The sequence below is a fragment of the Leguminivora glycinivorella genome, chromosome 13 (genome assembly GCF_023078275.1).
Source record: "Leguminivora glycinivorella isolate SPB_JAAS2020 chromosome 13, LegGlyc_1.1, whole genome shotgun sequence".
Lineage (NCBI taxonomy): Eukaryota > Metazoa > Arthropoda > Insecta > Lepidoptera > Tortricidae > Leguminivora > Leguminivora glycinivorella.
Genome location: NC_062983.1, coordinates 12787934 through 12810559, shown reverse-complemented (window position 1 = coordinate 12810559; position 22626 = coordinate 12787934). Strand labels below are relative to the sequence as shown.

The following is a 22626-nucleotide window of genomic DNA, read 5'->3' as shown; positions in this document are numbered from 1 at the left end:
TCATGATGAAACAAAATCAATAAAACGATAAAGTGGATACGTGACCCTGAATAGGATTTTAATGCATATTCTATATAGTATCTCTATGTATTACAATGCAATGAATCACGAGCCCTTTCGATCCAGAAAAAAAAACAGTAGACAGTAAAAGTTTTAATAACTATGCACTGCAATTTATAATTAAATTTATGAGTAGATCTAACTAAACATTATAATATCCGTAAGTATTATGAATTGCATTAGATGAAATGAAAAATGAAATAAAATGAAATAAATGTTTATTCAAAAACTAAACCTATAACTAAATTTATCTTCTGCCAAACCAGAGTATGGTTTGTCGGCAGACGAGGCTCCAGATACATTAGGTTCTATAACTAAATACTTATATGTACTATTTACTAGTTACTAGCAATAATAGGTGCATATAATGAAGTATAGGGCCGATACAATCAGTTATCAATGTTATCATCAATAATTACCTAATATACATTAGACGCCTGACAAGCGACCTATTAAAAAAAAAAAAAAAAATAATAATGTAAATCATGAAAAGGTATGAAATTAGTGAAATATTATTGTACGAGCCGTACACCTTAGATGATATGATTCTTGATGGTTGATGGTAGTCTTGATAGAAACACTGATTTTTGATACACTTATAAATTTATTGATAACCAAGGTATACTGAGTACTAGCTAGGAGCACGTATAAACATAAACTAATGCATAAATCGATGTATAGCGTAATCGCAAATACAGCGATCAATCAATCAATCAATCATTATTTATTTGCAATAAAACATAACTAAATGCATGCAAATGCAATCAAGCAATGCAAAGCAATTCTAATCAAGTCATAATTATATTAATTTTAATGCTGACGCGAGAAATGTGCGATGCTTGCATTGTACAATTATATTGTATGCTATTGAAGAAAGAAAAAAAAACAATCATATATGTATATAAAAAAAAAAAATGTACTAATCTAGTTTTCAAAACAGTCTGAATTGAAAAAGGTAACAGATTTAAAGAAGAAGGAGTGAGTCTGACATCTAGGAATTGTAGTTAATAAAACACACAAGTATGTTTGAGTATACACTGCAGGTGGTGGTGCAGCGTCCGCTCTGAGTCAACCCTCAGACCGGAATGTCCTAAACATATGACTAAAGATAGAAAATTAATCCCTAATTATAACTACTTCACATACAGTACTAAGTGGTAAAGACGGAGATGATCAAGTTAGGAATGACGAAAGTGGGCAGACAATTAGAAGAAACGTAGTTCATTAAAAAGAAAAAAAAAAAAGATACACGGCACAGCATGGCAAGTATTTGAATTAAAACTAAATTGACCTATTATTTAAATATTTATAAAAAAAAAAAAAATTAAAACAAGAAAGGGATGTAGTATATAGGTGTCTCGAGTACATATGGCAGTCGGTGTCCGAGTGCGATGGAGCACGGACGTGCGGTGTGTATTGGCGAGCCAACCCGATGTATATAGTGTAATAGCGTGACATTACACTATACATTCCCTTCACAGAGACATAGCTGGGTACATATGCAACTGCATAAAGAGGGCTCTACCCTCTTTTTGCAGTTGCATCGGTTTTTGCAACCTGATTTACATTAACATCTTGTAACTTCTAAGCATATACTGGCCACTTCAGTGTTGTCTGACCAGTGTGGTACCCATTCGTCTCCTTCTTCCTTCCATCCCCAAGAAGACGGACTTGGCAAATTTTGGTGTGGCACCAACGCCTGACTCCAAACAAGAACGCCCTGAGTCCCATTTCTCAAAACTGAAAGTTACAAGTTACAAGCGGAAGTCTCTTTCCAACTTGTCATATTAGACATTGAAAACCACTTGTAAATTGTAACTTGTAGCTTCGAGAAATGGGCCCCTGGTACACTGTGCGCAGTATATGCTGATAGGCAGCCTCTGAAGGAGGTATGTTCTCCAATTGTCGATCTTTTCTGGTACCTAAAGAGGTAGGTACTTCGACCACTCATTCACCGTTGCGCAACGACTTGGTCTGAAACAATATGTGCATTATCATTTTAGATTCTACAACTATCAAATTACAACTTTTTGGTGGATCACGTAACCTTCAGTATTACCCACTTACGTTACGTATCATACAAAATTATGGCACGTATTTAACCGGGCGACTGAATAACCATAGAAATGGGTATCAAAAATAATAGTTTGGCGACTAAAATGGGGCCTCAAAAATAACTTCCCGTTTAATATTTTAGTTGCCCGGTTAATTATATGCCCAAAATTATTACAAACTTTAGTAGAATCTGATTTGCCTCTGATATTGCTCCATCTTGTAATAGTTTGACACCTTGGGTGGCCTGGCTAAGCTACAAAGCCAAAAGAAAAAGTTTCTAGATTAGACATAGTATGGGATAGGTACGATAAACGCAGCTTGAAACGATCAACAAGGGAGAAACATGGCCACCCAAGGCTTCAAACTATTACGAGATGGAGCAATATCATAGATAGGCTAATCAGATTCTACTAAAGTTTGTAATTATTTTGTATGATAGGTAAGTGTGTAATAGTGAAGGTTAGGTACGTGATCCACCAAAATGTTGTAATTTGATAGTTGCAGAATCTGTTTAAATAAAATGACAATGCACATATTGTTTCAGATCAAGGGTCCTTACGCTGTTGCGAATGAATGCCGGAAGAACCTCTTTACTAGAAAATATCGACACTTGGAGAACATACCTCCTTCCGAGGCTGCCTTACTTCATCATATACTGCCATTTGTCTAAGACTGGGGATAAAGACATGCCAACCACACCCTTGTTGCCGACGCATTAGGACACCACGGACTCCACTGCCAGTCTAGTGCTGGCCGAATTTTGTGACACGCTGCACAACGATTTAATCCGCAAGACTCTCGGCACATCGAACATACCGATAACCCTCGAACCTGTCGGCTTGTCAGCAGCAGACGGTAAGCGGCCTGATGGTTGCTCGCTTTTGCCTTGGTTTCTGGGACGACCCTTGGCGTGGGGCGTGACCTGTGTGGATACCTTGGCTCCGTCCAACGTCTAACGCTCGGCCCAGAAACCAGGGTGTAGACTTTGGCGTCAATTGCTTTTTGGTTTTGAATGCAGGATACTGGTGATGATTTGAAGATGTAGATATAAATAACGTAGGCAGATGAACTTTGAATAATTTTTACTTAGATTTCTTCAATACATGCAGGTTGATAATTATATAATTAACTTATTGCTTAATTACACCATTTTGAAATTAAGAAAGGGTGAGTATGTGAGCGCGCGTTGACAGCGAACGGCGAAGAGTGACATGCAAATTAGATGCGGCTGCGTCCCGCGCGCGGTGCATTCCCCTCGGATGCCCGTGAGATTAGGGTTCCTTAACATGCCCCCCGGCGTTGAAAGTCCTGCTTTCAACAGGATCGTCATCTAGTGGAAGAGGGCAGATACGATTGAAGGCTCTTCTAATGATGCCTCGACTTGTTTGGATATCGGCGACTCTGGATACTCCGTCGATTCCTGGATGAACACGCACGATACGTCCAAGACTCCATTTTAAAGGTGGAACAGCGTCTTCTTTAACGATGACCATCGTTCCTGTGTCGAGGTGTCCTTTGCATGACCTCCATTTTGTTTTTTGCTGCAACTCAGAGACGTATTCCTTATGCCATCTCGTCCAGAAGTGCTGGTGGATTTGCTCAATGCGATCCCATCGCTGTAGTCTGGTCGGATTTATGTTCTCTAGTGGAGGAACTGGCAGAGCGGTAAGAGGACGTCCGACCAAAAAGTGACCTGGCGTTAATGGATGAAGATCAGAAGGATCTGAAGACATTGGTGATAGAGGTCGTGAGTTAAGCGTAGCTTCAATTTTGACTAGAACCGTGTAAAGTTCCTCAAACGTGAGGTGGGAATCGCCTACAACTCTAGTTAAATGGTATTTAAAAGACTTAACTCCAGCCTCCCATAGCCCTCCAAAATGTGGTGCGTAGGCTGGAATGAATTTAAAAGCAACGAATTCATTCGCCATAAACTCAGAAATGGAGGACGAGTTTTGTTTTAGAAATGCGTTAAGTTCATTTTTGGCCCCGACGAACTGAGTGCCATTGTCTGAGAAAATGGTGGCAGGTTTTCCGCGACGCGCAATAAACCTGTGTAAGGCAGCAATGTATGCCTCCTTTGTCAAACTTGTGACCAACTCGAGGTGCAGACATTTTGTGGTGAAACACACAAACACTACGACATAGACCTTTATAAGTTTGCATCCACGTCCTCTACGGTCAGCAGCGAGAAGTGGTCCCGCGTAATCTACACCCGTGGTTTGGAAAACATAACCTGGATTGAGGCGCTGCTCAGGTAAATGACCCATTATAGGGCTGACTGTTTGAGCCCGTAGCTTGAAACACCTCAGGCATTTGTGTGCGACAGATCTGGCTAAATTGCGACCGCCAATGGGCCAAAACTCATCTTTAATTGATGATAACAACAATTGGGGTCCAGCATGCAATAAACGAATATGTTCTTCAACGAAAATAAGACGTGTCAATGTGTGTTTAGCTGAAAGCAATACTGGGTGTTTTTTGTTGAATTGAAATTGTGAATTGTTTAATCTGCCGCCTACTCTGATTAACTCTGCTTCATCAATGAATGGGGATAAAGATAGAAGTTTGTTTTTATTAGATAATGGTTGTTTTTTGACTAACTGATCGTATTCTTGAAATGATTGCCTTTGAGACCATTTTAAGAGTAAAGTGAATGAATTTTGTAGTTCAATTGTGGTGAGTGGTCCAGATTTTTTATTAATTTTGTTTTTACAATTATAAATGAAACGCAATGCATATGCAAGTACTCTTTTCAGTTTTAGTAATTTAGAAAATCTTTTATAATCAATTAAATCGTTATTTAAATCTAAAGAGACTGCTGTAGCTGTTACCATTTCTGGGATTTCGAAATTGTTTTTTACGAAGTTACTTGTAGGCCAATTAGATTCATCTTCTTTTAGAAAATCTGGTCCATTCCACCACATGGACAAATTGGGTAATTCTGACATGTTCACTCCGCGAGATAACATGTCTGCTGGATTCAGAGCTGTTGGCACATGGCGCCATTCGTGATTAGCAGTGAGCTCTTGAACTTCAGCAACACGATTTTTAACGAATTGTTTTAATTTATTAGGCTGAGTTTGGAGCCAACCTAAAACGATAGATGAGTCAGTCCAGAGAACGCATCTTTTCACTGGCAGACGAATGGATTTGAGTACTTTCTCAGTCAGACGTGCAGCAACAAGGGCACCGCACAATTCTAAACGCGGAATTGTAGTAGGTTTTAAAGGCGTGACCTTACTTTTTGCACATAGCAAGTTAATCTCCACTTGTCCGTTACATTCCGACCTAACGTACAAGCATGAGCCGTATGCGTCCTGAGACGAATCACAAAAAGTGTGAATTTCAATCACACTATTTGGATCGCCATTGATGACACAGCGCGGAATTTTTAAATCAAGTACATGATGTAAATCAGATTGAAACTTGTGCCATAAATTTACAATATTTGAAGGTAAAGGATCGTCCCAATTACATTTTAATAACCAAAGTTTCTGTAACATGATTTTAGCTTGAATGACGCATACGCTTAAAAGGCCAAGCGGATCATATATCTGTCCTATGGCGGACAGAATTGACCGTTTGGTTGGATTTTGCTTAACGGTTTGCTTTATTGAATAATATAATGTGTCATCACGTGGTGACCAACCCAGGCCCAGGGTGTTTGATGAATTTGATGACCCTTGGTCGCCGAGGTTCAATGTCTGACATGAATCTGACTGAGAGAGTTCTATATTGGATCTGATTTTGCGGAGATTGAAACAACCTGTGGACAGAACTTTGCAAACGCCTTCTTTTATTTTTATCAATTGCTCCTTTGTGTGAGCACCTGTGACCAAATCGTCGACATAAAAGTCGTCACTAATAATTTGGGCTAATTGTGGATCTGAACATTCTAATGCAAGTTGTTTCAAGCACCTGATGGCAAGAAATGGCGCTGATGCTGTCCCATACGTGACTGTATTCAATCTGTATATTTTTAATTCTTTAGTGGGATCATCACGCCATATAATTTGTTGTAAATGTCTTTGATTGTCATGAACTAAAACTTGCCGGTACATCTTTTCGATGTCCCCGGTCAAGACGTATGGATAGTGTCTGAATCGCAAAAGAATCGATAATAAATCGCTCTGTATCGTGGGTCCGACCATTTGGAGGTCATTGTATGAAACTCCCGATGTTGTGGCAGCACTGCCATTGAAGACAGCACGAAGCTTCGTAGTAGAGCTTTCGCGTAAAATACCATGATGTGGCAAATAATATGGATGTGTGTTTGTTTTTGTGTCATCTGATTTCGCCTCAGACATGTGTCCTAATTCTATATATTCAGACATAAAGTCTGTGTACATTTGTTTTAACAGTGGTTGTTTGTCTAGCCTACGCTCAAGCGATAGGAAGCACTGTTTAGCACGATTGAATGAGTCACCTAAGCAAGACTCTGGTTTCTTGAGAGGGACCGCGACGGAGAATCGCCCATCTGGCATTCGAGTAAAGTTCTCCACGAAATTCTGTTCACATAAACGCTCTTCTACAGAATACACTTGCTTTGAGCTGTCCGACACCTCCTCAAGACACCAGAATTTAGCTAATTGTTCTTGTACTGTATTGTTCGCGATCAGATTACAATGCATAGGTTCAACTGAATGTGTATTTTTGTGATTGAGCCCTCTGGTAGGCCCACCAACTATGTAACCGAGCTTTGTGTTTTGTAATATTGGATAACCGGTACCCAAACTAATTTGATCCTGTTCAAGCAGCTCCCAGAATATTTCAGAGCCCAATAGAATATCTATGTCCGACGGGTTGTCGTATTCTGGGTCTGCCAGTATCACATGTTTAGGTATATTTAGTTTAGGTACAGGTGATTTTAGAGTCACAATTTTTGGAACAACGTAGAATGTTAGTTCGGCTTTAAATTGGCTAGTTCTCGATTCGATTGTTGCATTGCACGTTTTAGTGATGTGTGACAAGAGTTGTTCATTCAACCCAGTAATGGATGATTGTAAATCTGTATGTTTAATTTGCAATTTACGTAACAAGGAATCCGTCATGAAGCAAGACTCGCTACCATTATCAATAAAGGCTCTTACTTCATGGCGGTGGTTGTCCTTGTCGTACATATGGATCACGGCAGTTGAGAGTACGCCTCGCCCTGTTGGCTTGAAGGAGTGTGCTGTCGCACCCACGACTGATGGCTCAGATGATCCAGACTCTGTATCTGTATGAAGTACTGAATTGTGTTTTTGTGAGCATTTCATGCATGGGCCCAATCTGCAAACGCGAGCCTGATGACCGGGGCGGAGGCAGTTTTCACATAACTTGAGCCTCTTAACCGATTCTGCTCTCTCGTTGACAGGTTGTCCTAGAAACTGCTCACACCTATAAATGCGATGATTTTGCTTGCACAAGGGGCAGCTGTATCTATATGTTGTATATTTTGGTTCTGGTGAACCAGTGACTGCTGCGAGACTCTTGACGTACTCGGCAGATTTGTGTCGGTCAGCTCTGGCGCTGACACTTGTGTTTGTGTTGTTATTACTCATGTGTAACGTTTCAAGTAAATCGGCTCTGTTTTTTAAGAATGTCATGAAATCGTGTAACTTAATACCTTTTAAATCGGATTTATGCTCTTCCCATTCCCTCAATGTCCTTGAATCTAATTTTGTACTCATAATATAAATGATGAGAGTGTCCCATGAAGTGGTGGGCTCTCCTAGAGTCTCTAAGGCTCTTAAGTTTTTAGTAAAAGTGTCTATTATTTTACGAATTGATTGATATGATTCTTTTTTGTTTTGTTCTAAAGAGAACAGCGCTTGAATATGATTTTGAATTAGTATACGCTTATTGTCAAACCTGTCGCACAACAAATCCCACGCAATTCTATAGTTACGAGCTGAAAACTCTATGGATTTGATTACCTGCGCAGCGGCTCCCTCCAGGGATGCCCTTAAGTAATGAAACTTCTGTATATCCGAGATCGCCGTGTGTTCATGTATCAAGGACACGAACAAATCGTGAAACTCTAACCACTCCTCGTACTGACCGCTGAACTTTGGGATCTGGATCGTCGGTAATTTAATTCCACGAGTACTTGTGTGTCCCACCTTGGTACTCGAGCGTGCATGCTCCTCACCTGAAACGTACGAGGCACTGGAAGAATTATCGTTATCATCATTTTTGACAGGTTTATTGGCGTTTAAGATCTCCTGCGCAAGGGCAATATTCGCGTAAAATAAATCTTCAAACTCTGTGCGGGCGGCGGAGTGAACGGCCAAATCATTTTCATCAACTAAAATATCAATTTCAGATTGAATTTCCTCGAATTGTGCATAAAGTGCGTCCATTCTACTTAAACGCGCTTGTAATTCAATCACTTGTAATGACGACAACGAATCTAATTTTTCAACATAATTGATGAAATTGGTTAGCCTCCCCTTAACTGCACCACGCTTACGTATTAAATCTTTTAAGTCCGACATTGTGTAGGGCTATGGGAATATAGGATAAATTCCGTTACTTGTATAAAACCTTAAATAAATGATCTTAAAATTGTATGTGAATTGCAATTAACTTGTATATAAATTGTATATATGAATTGAATTGTATAAATGAATTGATTTCAATATGATAATAAAATGTATATAATTTGATTCATTAAAATACTTTGTATAAGTCTTAAACATGTAAACAAATCCAATTTCATTTCATTTCGCATTAAATTCCTAATGAGTTCATGGTTACGTCACTTGTTTACGCAAAAATGCAACGCGCATTAAGTCGAAACTCGCTCAGCTGCGGCCGCCGGCCGGCTAGTAACAGTGCTCCTGGAGATAACTACCTATGCAACTATGCGATAAACAACTAATGATTTTAAAGTTATGAATTATTTGCACGATATATTAATGAATTACGATTTTAATGTTTCATTTTTAATGAAAAATGTATGTAATAGTATGCAGTAATGTATTAAATGTTTTGCATACGTATACGTACCTACCTAACGCTAAGTTTTACTTTTATTTGCACTAAATAATTGTAATTGGTAGAAATAAATGGTTTACATACCTATTTAACGCCTTAATGGTAACAATTTGGAAAGAACTCACTCTTAACCACTCGTTTCGGCCTTAAACTTTAAATTTCACTTTGATTTCGACCAATCCTTTGTATAATTGCAAATTTCTTGTGTGATGATTGCACTTTAGGTAGGTAAATGTGTTGACTCTTCGGCTCAGCTGGTTCAAACGTCCTGGATATCTCACTTAGGGCTTGATTCTTGTATATTCGGCTCGATGAAGGACCATGTAGACTTTGGCGTCAATTGCTTTTTGGTTTTGAATGCAGGATACTGGTGATGATTTGAAGATGTAGATATAAATAACGTAGGCAGATGAACTTTGAATAATTTTTACTTAGATTTCTTCAATACATGCAGGTTGATAATTATATAATTAACTTATTGCTTAATTACACCATTTTGAAATTAAGAAAGGGTGAGTATGTGAGCGCGCGTTGACAGCGAACGGCGAAGAGTGACATGCAAATTAGATGCGGCTGCGTCCCGCGCGCGGTGCATTCCCCTCGGATGCCCGTGAGATTAGGGTTCCTTAACACAGGGACTGCTGCTGCAAAACGCCCAGTTTAAACGCGCAAATATGCATTTTTAAAAAACAACTACATATTTGCGGCAATTGCATTTGAAACATTTGGACCATGGTCATCAGACACCAAGCAGTTCGTGAAGAAAGTTTCCACCAAACTTGTCTTGGTGTTTGGTGACATATGCATAGGCTTTTACATCATATTTTTTATTTAAAGAAAAAGCAAACAGTTGACATTTTTGTTGACTTGAGTTTGCAAATCATAAATGAATATTTTTTTTTAATTTATTTACCATTAAATTATAATTATAGTACCAAAAATAAATTCTTTGTTATTCATTTACTCGAAAACTATATCAAACATGACCTAATAGCTAAACGGGGTCTAATAGAGTTTTTAAAATAGAGGCATTTTAAAATTACGCTCGCGGCGTCTCGACGCCGCGCGTCTTAAAGTAATTTTTTTGTGGAACTTAACGTTTGTAAATGTGGATAAAAGTTATATTTTTTATAATCTATATTAAATAAGCTTTCATATCATATTTTTTATTTATAGTAAAAGCAAACAGTTTGTCATTTATGATGACTTGAATTTGTAAATCATGGATGAAAATTTCATTTTTTTTATTTTATTTTATTTTATTTACCATTAAATTATAATTTTAGTACTAAAAACGAATTCTACGTTATTGATTTACTCGAAAACGATACCAAACATGACCTATTAACTAAACGGGGTAAGTTAGAATTTTTCAAACCAAGCCGGGTGAAGCGGTACTTTGACCCCCCCTCCCGGGCCCCAGGGGGGAGGCTCCCGAAGGCTCCCTATCTTAATCGGCTTATTTTGATATAAGGAACAACTGTGCCAAGTTTCATGCTTTGGTCAAAAAATTTTAGGTTTTGCAATAAACTCCCCAACTACACTGCACGTTCACTGTTTATACGCCGAAAGTTGCAACTCAAGTAAATGAAGTAAACAAAACAAACAACCTACCTTCACCTTCATTGCCGGCCGCGGCCGGCCGGCTAACCGAAACAGAAATATAAATGAACTTCGTGTGAAAAAGAGACAGCGAAAGGCGGCTCGTGCGTCGGCGAAAACGCTCGGCTCCGGCGCTCGCTACAGTCGCTATACCTACTCCCGCGCGGCTCGGAACGAAATAATATTGGTTTTAGGAACGCTAAAATTCTGTTCGTTCATTTAAACGTTACTGTAAGGAACCGTTCTTTGAGGGAACGAAATAAGAACCGAAACCGAAATTATTTTGTTCCCACTGAACAAAATTTATAATGAACCGTTCTTTTAGGGAACGATATAAGAACCGTAACCGAAATTATTTTGTTCCCATTGAACAAAATTTATAGGTAACGGTTTAAGAACGATATCAAATGGTATTTGGGAACGGGTTCCGATCCCTGCTCCAATGTGACGCCGGGCGCCGCTATCAGCTGACATCCCGTACACTATGGTATCCACTCTTCTCTTTCCAGTTCCCGTGAAGTACTTCGACAGTATTTACACTCTATTTTGACCAATGACTCCTCCGTCGCCGAAGTGAGAACAGATAAATTCTAAAGATGCTACGTCCTAACGTGGCTTGGCCACCCATAGTTGAACGAGGTAAGACGTCAATAACCGGACGAGGAGCCGCACTGCTGCGAGGGTGTCCTGAAGATGTTCGCGAGCTATCTAATCAGAGAGGCGCCTCGCGAGACGACCCTGTGATTCCTGTATGTCGCTCATTGTGTAGGTCAAAGACATCGTAAAGGTTTGCGGAATTTAAAAAAAAAAAACTCTTTCAGAATGTCCAGATCTGAATTCGAGCCAGCGTGCTGCATCCTGAGCGTGCGTCTGTTTACCGGGCGGACACCAAAACCGATCGGTAATCTGGCCGCGGGGGTTCCAAGTACACGACGATTTCCCGGAGGCTTGTGGCGCTTCCTGTCCATTCGAGAGATTAACTTATTCGCCGAGCCTCTAATAAACAAATTGGGAAAAATAAACCCGCTTCGCCTTAGTGAACTTGAGATTCCAGCTCAAAGCGAAAGGGGCCAGGAACTCAGGAGGACTTCAGTAGTTATCATCTGGCTCGACTATACTGAATTAATATAGTGCTTGATTCGATCGTAGAACCTGATTTCATCAATTTCACAACTTTCGTAGTCTACAGAGGAAGGTTGCACCGCTGCAGTTTCCAGCATTACCTCGTACAGCTGCCGATAGCTGTAGGCCAATCGCTCCTGTTTTGCTTGCATTTGCAGCCCGATAAGACCTTCAATAATCGGAATATTGTACAAAGTAAAGCTCTTCCGATGGAAAATAATCTTCAACAGGCGGTGGCGCTGGCGACTGAAGTGACATGCAGCCGGATTAAGGTTCGCATAGCACTATATGCTATGCACAGTTCGGTTGTATGTTATGTTATGCTGTACGATGGCAGGACTACATCTCTTCTGTTACGAGTAACTACGACAGTAACTGCTGACTCCAACAGACTGTCGTACGAGGTCAGTATGCACCCCCTGGGAGCCAAGTAAGTGACCTTCGGTGACCTCGCCTTCTTCTGCTTCGCCCGTCATCGTACCTCTTCGTCTGCGAGAGCCCTGCATTACGCCGTACAACGGTACGTATTAAGCCTCCGCCACACATAAAGCGCATTCCGCTTCGCTAACGCTACGCTATCAGCGCGCTGAATGCGCGCGCATTCCGCTCGCGTCCCGCGCGCGTTGCGCTCGCAATCCGCGCTCGTTAGTTCCCGCTAGTGCCCACTGGGCGCAACGCCAGCGTTTGTGCGGTGCACCGCCATTATTGCGCTCCGCCTACGCTCTCAAAGCGCGCATGTGTGGCGGTGTTTTAATTCACTCCTTGACCTGCTACCACGACGTGTTCAGCAACCACCAGCGATGCGACACGGACGTCACCTCTCAGTCTACACTGTCGACCTTCATTGCACGAAGTAGAAATACGTCGCATCGGGTTTTGGATTAGGTAATGGATTACCCTAAGAGTCAATGACTGACTTGAAGAAATCGACTGATACCTCCGTCCAGTGTAGTAGCAATCGACAGCGCTCGTACTTTTCATCTTCTAGGCTAGTTTTACCGAGCGATCAGTATCCTCAAATGCCCTCACTAAAAAGAGTTCAGAGTTCAGGAGTCTCGCTTGTAACCGCGCTCGCTTGACGCGAAATAGTCTGATCGAAAATACCAGTATCGTAACAAATAGCCCTCGGGCGCGTGAGTGATGACCTTTTTCTGTGTTTGATATGGACGTAAGACGTTGGACTTTAAATAGTCATATCAAAGCTAATATTGATTTAGATAATTTTTACAAAGGGTTGACAAAAGCAGTATCAATTACGTTACCCTGCTACAGTACAGATAGTTACACTACTTTTACAGTTAATTTCCACACTTTGTAACTGAAATTGGGTTTATAATAACCTGATAAAATAACGTGTCTGTTAATAATAAAAGTGTATCTAAGGTTTTTTTTTTTTTTTTTTTTATCTTGTTCAAGTCAGCCTCGCCTACAATGTATAATAATGTCATTTCTCTAACTATTCGCTGACTAAAGCTAAACGTCATCACGAAAATCTCTTTAGGCGTTTCTGGCACCGAGATATTCGCGGATCGAAGGCGATTTCGACTGATACATCTGTTAAATCGGTTCAACAACCGATTCACTTATTCTTCTATGCTATGCCAATAGGGCTACCAAAGGCTTGCGCGCCAGCTGACTCGCCACCAGGAGATAATAAACAGGTCTCTATATAAGACCTCGGATATACAAACGGCACAAATAATATAAAAATTTTACCTTCCAATAAAATTGTTATTATTTTGCCTGGTATATCCGAGGTCTGAGTGATGCCTTCCTGGTAGGCTTAATATACCGTCGGCACTTCTCCTCAACAATGAGGGTGGCTGGTGGCGGGTGGGGGCGCGTAGGAGCCTTATGTTGCAGGTGGGGAAAACGGGACTACCAACATCGCGGCGGTGTGACGCCGGAGCGACTTGCAACGAACGATGGCGCCATCTATCGGTCCGATGCGACGTCTACGACGTGCTCTCTCTATATAAGACCTCGGATATACCAGGCAAAATAATAACAATTTTATTGGAAGGTAAAATTTTTATATTAATTGCTTTGCAAATTTTGAAATTTCGCATCGTAATTTAGAAAAAAACATACCCAGGAAAAAAAATTCAAGCCAGAAAAAAACCGTTTTTTAAACCGTAACTGCAGGGTCACATAATGTATAGGGCACCATACATTCCACGACTCTTTTCTTTCCAACATACTCTATGATATAGTATAATAAAGTCTCTCAACGAGAATTTAGTCTTCTTATGTCCATGGGCGGCGATGACTGCTTACCATCAGGCGGCTCGTCTGCTCGTTTGCTGCCTATTTCATAAAAAAAAAAAGAAGCGGCTCATCACTCGGATTACAAACACTAGCGGACAGAGCGGACTTCATGCCATTATAACCAAACTTTATAAGATTGTTTTATTTTCAGTTGGCAACAGCGCGAACCGCAGTCAAAGAGGTCCAAACAGGCTGGCGCGGTTGGTAGCGTCCCGCTACCCAAAGAACTCCCGGGAAGCACAGAAGAGAGGCGCAGTCAGGTAAGTGATTTAAGTGAAAACATTTTCTATTCAAAGTCCACGTCGACAGTATTTAATATAGTTCTGTGAGTCTAAGTTTTTCTACAGTTCGATGGTATTTCTGGTCATCAGACAACAGATATTTATCTGAAATATTCCATCTTAAACTCTCCAGGCATATAGTTAAACGTGGACGTGGACACTATTGTCTTGTCTCGTATTGAGTTCTTGACGTCCTTAAGGTGTCTCAGGCTCCTATTTCAGTTTGCCATTCAGGCCCTATCTAAGCTATCTATCAAACCTATTGTACCTTATCAGCGGTGAAATTTGACTAAAGTAAGCCATTACAAAAAACTTTATAAACTACTTCGGCAGCCGAAGCAATAAGTTTTATAGTGATCTTCTTTAACCTGTTTAATGCTCTAAATTTCAAAAAGCAGTTCTGTACGCTTCAAACGCTAACTGCTTAATTACTTTATCAATGCATATAGGTATATAGTCGCAAGGAAGCTGAAGCGATGATAACTATGCTACAGACGCAGCAAGCACTTGGACCGTCGGGCGTTGCTCAGCAAATTCAAGATGTTGCCAACCCGCGTCAGCGCCAAGGGCAAACAGAGGTCAAGCGGGTCTTCGCGACGCGCCCCGAGAGGCCTAGAGGTAAATTACAAATTACCGTTGGATGTTGCTGCTGAAGATGTTTCTAACCTGTAAATTACCTTCACATCCTATTTGTGGAAACCTGTAATTGACTTTTCAGATACACATTTTTGCTAACTTAGTCTTAGATCTTAAGTACATAATATAAACACTAGAAATAAGCATAAGCTTGCAGTGCCCTTCACTCGGCTCCATAAAATTAAAAAATCCATTCATGGGTAATTGTGTAAGATTTTATAACAAACTTCCTAATGCCATCACTGAACTGTCTTTTAATCGATTTAAACATTATGTAAAGCGTATACTGATCTCTAAAGCCTACTATAGCACACAAGACTACATGAATGATGAAACACCGTGGGCTACAAGTATTGCTGAAAACAATTAATTATATAGGTTATTAATGATGATATTGATAATTCAATGTATTTTTATACAATTTATTTTTTGACATTTAGAATTTATTCTAGAAGTTTTTAGACTAGTATTTTTTTTATACAATTTAGATTGATATCATTTTATTAATTCAATGTAATTTTAAAACAATATTGTTTATTGTACCAATAAATTGCTCTGATATTTAGAATAAGATGAATATTGTACATTGTTGAAAATTTAAAAGTGCTTATTGTAAGCCTATTTGAATAAAGAATATTTTGATTGATTGATTGATTGATTAAGCTGTTGGTTTTCCGAATAAAATAAAATAATTTGCACTAGCGAAAAAGGAAAACTGCGTTAGACTTGACTCCTCGAGACGGTGTAGTGAAGAGTAGAGTTGGATACAAGTGTTGTGTTGTGGAAATAATCAAGATTTTATCCAGACACCAATATTGTACAGTCTACATTATTCTGCGACCTGGCAGGCAAGCATGGTCGCGCGATCAAGGCTCGGAACCGGTTTATTTTTTACCGGTTTAAACCGGTTTATTTCGATTTTACTCCGAAGTTTGTAAAGAACGCGAACGTTATGAGAACTCTATTTTAACCGATATAAACCGGTTTATTCGACGAGCGGCGAGACCTAAATACCTACGTTCACGCAGCGACTGTTTTGTTTGGTCAGAACAGTATTATCTATCATGCTGCGGAAGAAACCGGTTTATTTTGTTCTCAACCGGTTCATCAACGAAACCTTTATGAAAGCGTTCCCCTAAAAACCGGTTTAAAAATAGCGGTTTGTCGATCGAAAACGAAATTTAAAGATTTTGCCGCAAGTACATGATAACGGTTTGAAAATTTTACCGGTATCCGAGCCCTGCGCGCGATAAATTATGAAACATCAGGCCGCCCTGTTTTATCATTTATCGCGTGACTATGTTTGCCTGCCTGGTTGTGGTTTCGAAAAGACAACATAGTCACAATGCGACCTGTTCCAGAACGGTCCTCGCTCGCGCGCTTTGCGCTGCGCCCGCGCCGGGCCGGCGGCGGCGGCGGCGGCGCGCCGCGACCCGCCATCTAGTGAGCACGATGAGGACGAGCCGCGCCCGCTCTACCGCACCGATGGACGGGTGAGGCCTGCATTCTTCTTCCAGACTAGTTCTTATACAACAACCCGCGAGCCTGTAGTGGCGGCGCTCGCGACCTGCCGTCCATTGACCACGATGTAGTAGTCCTAAGGCACCCCAGAGGTGCAAAGGGCCTTCACAAGCTCGCGCCACGCCTTTCTATCTTCAGCGACCCTCGTGGCCTCGTGGCCTCGATGAGACCAGACAATCCGCTTCATCCAGTCCGCTTTCCATCAGGCGGACCGTAAGCTTGTTTACCACCGGTGGTATAAAAAAAAAGACAAGTCGGGACCGCTCTACCGCACCGATGGACTGGTGACTTCTTATTCCCTCGACATTGAGAATTATGAAATCATGTTATTTTTTAAAACTAGGTTCCTCCATCGACTTTTGTTTCACGCCAAGTGCATGGCATGGCTCACTAGTCTCTTGCTACTATCAGTAATATCACTTACATGTTCTGCGACATACCTAACCTTGTAGACTATTGATGCTTCTTCAAATGGTTGATGGATGCTCTTTTGATTTGATTTGCAAGGAACAATGTGTGAACTGCAGATCCACCACAGAGTAATGTAAGAAAGCGTCTACGTTTCATACTATTTCATGAGATATCAATAGAAAACAACAATAAATTACTATTTAGATCTCCATTACTAAGTTTGCCGCTTTTCAGAATCTCCGGCCGCTACGCAGAAGAATGAACCTGTCCAGAGCATCGAAAAGGAAAACTAAAGCTACAAATACCAGTTTCAGAAAATCTGTTATGAATTTAAGAAGTAGTGGTAAGTTTACTGTGTAATACCTTACTTTTTTTATCGAAAAGACAGTTAGTTATCTTTGTAGGTGAAAGTCTGATTAATAAAGTAAAAATAGTGACTATAATGAGCTAACTATGATTAAATATGTCACTCTGTTTTTTAGGATTCACTCACGAGAGCGATAACGGCATTCCACTTTCAAGTAGAGCTGACTATCTGGATGGCCTCGACTCGATGACTTTACCTAGCACAAGTACAGGTAAGCAATAAAATAATATCTTCCGCTGCTAATCAATAGTTTCCCATGTACTGTGATGTCGTTTTTCCGTCTGCCGTCCACTCCCACCTTGTATTACATTATCTGCTACTCTTCACAGGCTACAGAGGCGAAAGCACACCGGCAATGTTCAGGGTAGCGGCCGACTCCGACGACCAATCGGGCAGCGGCTCCTCATCCCCCGGCAGCATCTGCGACGGGCCCCCCTCGCAGCGCATACAGAACTTCCACCTCGCCCTCGACTTCACCACCCCCGGACCGTACAACATGGGAAACTACCAGAGGATGGAGGAATACATGGCGCAGTACAACGAGGACGAGACCCGCGACTCGCTCATAGTCGAGCCCCCCGAGTCGGACTCCACCCCCCCGCCCTCCGAAACCAGGCACAGGACCCGAAAAGGCAGGCGGACCGGACGTAGCTTGAAAAGGACAGATTCCAGCGAGTCGCCCCCGCCAAAAGACCAGGCGGTCCCCGAGTACAACAACAGGACTATAGCGCGGCTGATGAACGAGACGAACGAGAGTGAGTTAGAGAGCAGCTGCAGTACCGAAGGCAGCATGTGGCCGGCGCCGGGCTCGCTGGGGACGCCGGACAGCGGCGTGGGCACGGCGGCGGGCAGCAGCTCGCGGCGCTCGCAGCCCCCGCCCGGCGACGTCTCCGACGACCAAGACTGGCAGGCGCTCAAGCTCCGGCAGCGAGTCAAAAAGGCCCGCCGCAACTATAGAAACCATATGGAGTCTGATTCTAATTAATATAAATGTTATAAGATTTTATTAGGAGCCCGGAAGAGAAATGGTGTTGGCCCATGGAAAGTTTAGGGATTTTGGAGAAGAAGTCAATAAACGCCCGTTTCCTGATTAGGGCGTAAGTACTTTAAAAGCTATTGGGATATTATTACTTTGATTAAAATTTTGAATGAATGATGGAAAAAGAGATAAAATTGGTTTTCAGTCATACATAACTAAGCATGATCTCTTTACTATTATTGAAATGTTTGCGACTACGTACGTATATTTTCTTTTCTAAACAGACTGAATAAGTTCATAAGAACAAATAAATAATAATAAAATAAATAATAAAAAATAATAAAAATAAATAAAATAATAAAAAATAATAAATAATGAAATAATTTGGACAGATAATTTAGTTGATTCGATCTAATCAATGTCAAAAAGACGCTAAAAAGTTGTTATTTTTATCCTTTTATGATCACTAATAGTGAGAACTTTATAATTGAAACTTTGGCACAACCGACAAATGGAAAATTTGATTATACAAATTGTTTTAGGTGAGAAAAATATTAATGCTAGACCAAATAGAATTTGGAAAATGGAGCTTACAGTTTTCTCCTTGGGCCCCTCAAGTGGGTGATTCATAAATGTGTCTGCGTAGTTTCTTGTTACATGATAAGACATCAGACGCGACGACTTTACAGCGATTTTGTTGAGACTGACTTGATTCGGAGTACGCGATGTTCCTTAAGGCTGACCATTGGAGTGGAGTGGTCAGTGAGATAAAAATCCACCAATAAAAGAATTCCAATAGAGGTCTGCTTCTCTTTGCTATTGGTTGATTTTTATCTTGGTCAGCACCTCGCTATGGTTTGTGAATAGGCAGCCTTAAAGCCACGTACGAGAGTGTAGTGTATGTTGGCAGTGAAGTCGTCGCGTGGATGTGGATTGTTCTATTCTAAAGGCGTCCACAGATGATCAGTCTGCCGGACGAGGCCTGTCAGAATAAAAAATAAGAGCGCCGTGGAACAGACGAGCCGCTATCGTCTGCCGGACTGATCGCCAGCGGGCGCGTTGTCTTTGTGTTCCGGTTGACGCCTTTTGATTTCCTGAACAATATAATATGACGCATGTAGCGTACGGCGTCAATCGGAGATCAAGGCCTAACTCGTGTGAAATCGAGTGCCACAAATGTGTATCTAATCAGTTTCCTTTTTGAATAGTTTATTATTAAAGGTATTGTGATCACTATTATTATTACCTAAATAGTCGTTAAGAGCCATCATGTTCTTTAAAATGGTTAATAGCGTTAGACCAATCTGGTGAATATATCATATTAATTAAAAAGACTTACGTTTTTTTTTTTAGTCATAACGACAAAAACTAGAGATGTCGTGAATAAACTTTGTTTTAGCTACTGTTGGGTATTCGGCGCCCTTGCACCTTGCCTAATATCTGTTACACCTAAATAAGACAACAAAGTTTTTGCGTAATCCATGGGGACTGATTTTAAAGAGCCAATATTTTATTTTGAATTCTATTCATTTCGTAGGAGTTTAATTTCTAGTAGTGTCTTGCAAGTTGTAAACAATTTGAAAGTTGCGTACCTTGCTTTGCTTGAAACATGCCGTATTTTACATTTTGCGGTCTAAAGCCTCCACCACACATAAAGCGTTTTGATAGCAGACGCAATGATAGCGGTGCGCGGCGTTCCGCTCGCAATCCGCGCTGGTTAGTTCCCGCCGGCATCCGCTGGGCGCAACGCCAGCGTTCGTCCGGCGCACCCACAGACCTATCATTACCATCCTACTCATATGAGCGCACCGCTATCAATGCGCTCCGCCTACGCTCTCGAAACGCGCATGTGTGACCGAGGTTTAATGGTCTAAAACATCAAGAAATAAATTGTGTCGCTTAACTTCAAACTCAGGTAAATCCATTGTGTTGTAAGGTTGATTCTTTTTCAGATTTACCAGAGTTTGAAGTTAAGCGACACAATGAGGAGGCACACTCAAAGGTCAGATGGCGCCACCCTATTAGTCCATACGTGAGAGCGAGAAGATGATATGTTTTTCTCTCTCACATATGAATGACAGTGGCATGCCTAGACACTTGGCAGGCAAGCATGGTCGCGCGATAAATGATGAAATATCTGGCCGTCCCTATCGCCTTTACAAGTAGTGCGATAGGGACGGCCTAATGTTTTATCATTTATCGCGCGACCATACTTGCCTGCTTGCACAGCTACTGCCTCCTCATTGCAGGGTGGATCGCATTTACACACGTTTTTCTGAACGCATCCGTCTTTTGACGTTTGACAGTGACACTTGACGCTAGGTTAGGTTTATATTGAACGAAATAACCTAAGAAAATCAGTACATTGAATATAAATTTCATCGTTTTTCTTTTTTATTCTCTTCCAAAATGGACGGAGTATCAAAGTATAACACATTTATAGCAATGCACAAACCTCAGTTGGTTTTGTCAGGCGTTCCTGAGCACTTTTGGCCCGTTCTTTGCAAGAAGTTATATGATCAAATGTTTGACTCCGGCTCCACATTCCAATTGGTACAAATCGATTACGAAGACTCTGAGAAGAAAAGGTACGATCCGCTCTGGGCCGTTGTAGCACTATGCGACATTGAAAGATCAGATCCGACTCATATTTACTTGATTGATCATGCCTGGACTTTTAAGGCAAACAATGTTCAAAACTGTTTAAGAAATGTACCAGGACTGTTAGATAGAATGTGCTTTCTTATGCAAATAAAGGGTGATTCTGATGAAGAGAAGATTGAAAAAGTTTCAGAAAATGTCTGGAAGTATGCACACACATATGCTATTGGAGGAAGTGAGTTCTCGGTTGAAGAGAGGGTGCCTCTTTGGTATGTGTTAGACGAACTAGGATCTGGGATTACACATTCAGATAATCCTAACTTTAGGGCGGTGCCATTTATATTTGTGCCTGAGCAAATAACTTTCACTTTGCTCTTCCCTATTGAAAATGTGGAAGAAGGTGATTCTATTACAAGAAATTTTGTAGAGGGAGCATACTCAGATCCTCTACAAAGAGAGGCAATGCTGATTCCTTGGAAACATTATGAACACTTTCATGATGACTTTTCTCAGAAGGAGCCAGAGCAGAATTATTTCCTGGAGGGACATATTGCAGAGACTCTGCCAAACCTTGAATTACTAAAAAATATCCAACATGGTGATCAGTTAAAAGTCTTCTCTGAATACACATTTATAAATCAGTACTTGACAGATTCTGCATTCGAAATTGTTAACAACGAAGATGATGCTGATGTCCTGTGGTACACGACACATTTCAAAAGCTTCAAAGAATTAAGTGAATCATTTCCTACAAAATTTGTTAACCAGTTTCCTTTTGAATATGTCCTGACAGTAAAAGATCTTTTGGCTATTGTTTCAAGAAGAGCAGCCAAGAAAGATTCAGCATCTAAAGACAAATTTGACACACAGCCGGCATGGTTGCCAACCACATTCAACATGAAGACAGAATTATCAAACTTGGTTGCATGCTATATGCAAAGGAAGTTGGCAGGAATGGACAATCACTGGATTTGCAAACCATACAACCTTGCAAGAGGATTAGACACTTACATAACTGATAATTTAGATTTCCTGTGCCGGTTACCTTTGAGTGGACCAAAAATAGCTCAAAAATACTTAGAAAGTCCTGTATTATTTGAAAGGCCTGAGATTGGTCAAGTGAAATTTGACATCAGATATGTTGTCTTGTTGAAATCTGTCAATCCTACAAGTGTCTATGTGTATAGCAACTTTTTCCTCAGATTTTCCAACAAATCATTTGCTCTGAGCAACTTTGAGGATTATGAACAACACTTCACTGTAATGAACTACAATGAAAATGCAACTTTGCACAGAATGCTGTGTGCAGACTTTAAGACTGCTTGGGCCAGTCAATATGGGGATTACAACTGGGATGAAGTTGAACAGTCAATTTTCAAGATGTTTGCTGAGCTATTTGCTGCAGCAACTAGTAAAGAAGCACCTTGTGGTGTTGCTGAGAGTCCCCAATCAAGGGCTTTATATGCAGCTGATATAATGCTAAGTTGGGAGACGAAAGGGTCTGAAAAAGTCATACAACCAAAACTATTGGAAATGAATTGGATGCCGGACTGTCGCCGTGCCTGCGAGTACTATCCCGATTTCTATAATGACATATTCTCAGTTTTATTCCTGAACAAAGAAGCAAGCACATGCATTAAAATAATGTAACACTTACGTAACCAAATTGTAATGGGCTCAAAGTATTATATCTGTATACCTTTTGTTATTATGTTTATAATAAATTACTTAAACAAATCTGA

At 40.7% G+C, this 22626-nt stretch overlaps 2 protein-coding genes across 2 annotated transcripts in view; both read left to right on the top strand.

Annotated features, from left to right (window-relative positions):
• LOC125232382 (DDB1- and CUL4-associated factor 5) overlaps positions 1-18577 on the top strand; it is a 42490-nt gene extending 23913 nt beyond the window's left edge. Inside the window, exons 10-15 of the mRNA XM_048138023.1 lie at positions 14240-14348; positions 14864-14987; positions 16367-16498; positions 17172-17280; positions 17420-17515; positions 17634-18577. Coding sequence (XP_047993980.1) covers positions 14240-14348; positions 14864-14987; positions 16367-16498; positions 17172-17280; positions 17420-17515; positions 17634-18289 — 1226 coding nt within the window. The 3' untranslated portion in view covers positions 18290-18577. The remainder of the gene's footprint in view (positions 1-14239; positions 14349-14863; positions 14988-16366; positions 16499-17171; positions 17281-17419; positions 17516-17633) is intronic.
• A 1951-nt stretch (positions 18578-20528) lies between these two features.
• Positions 20529-22621, top strand: LOC125232616 (tubulin--tyrosine ligase-like protein 12). Its single transcript, XM_048138357.1, has one exon. It carries the CDS (start codon positions 20693-20695, stop codon positions 22532-22534), a length of 1842 nt encoding a protein of 613 aa, XP_047994314.1. The 5' UTR covers positions 20529-20692; the 3' UTR covers positions 22535-22621.
• Positions 22622-22626: the final 5 nt, after the last annotated feature.

Coding starts and splice junctions, on each gene's coding strand:
- LOC125232616 (XM_048138357.1), top strand. CDS start 20,693: ATGGACGGAGTATCAAAGTATAACACATTTATAGCAATGCACAAACCT.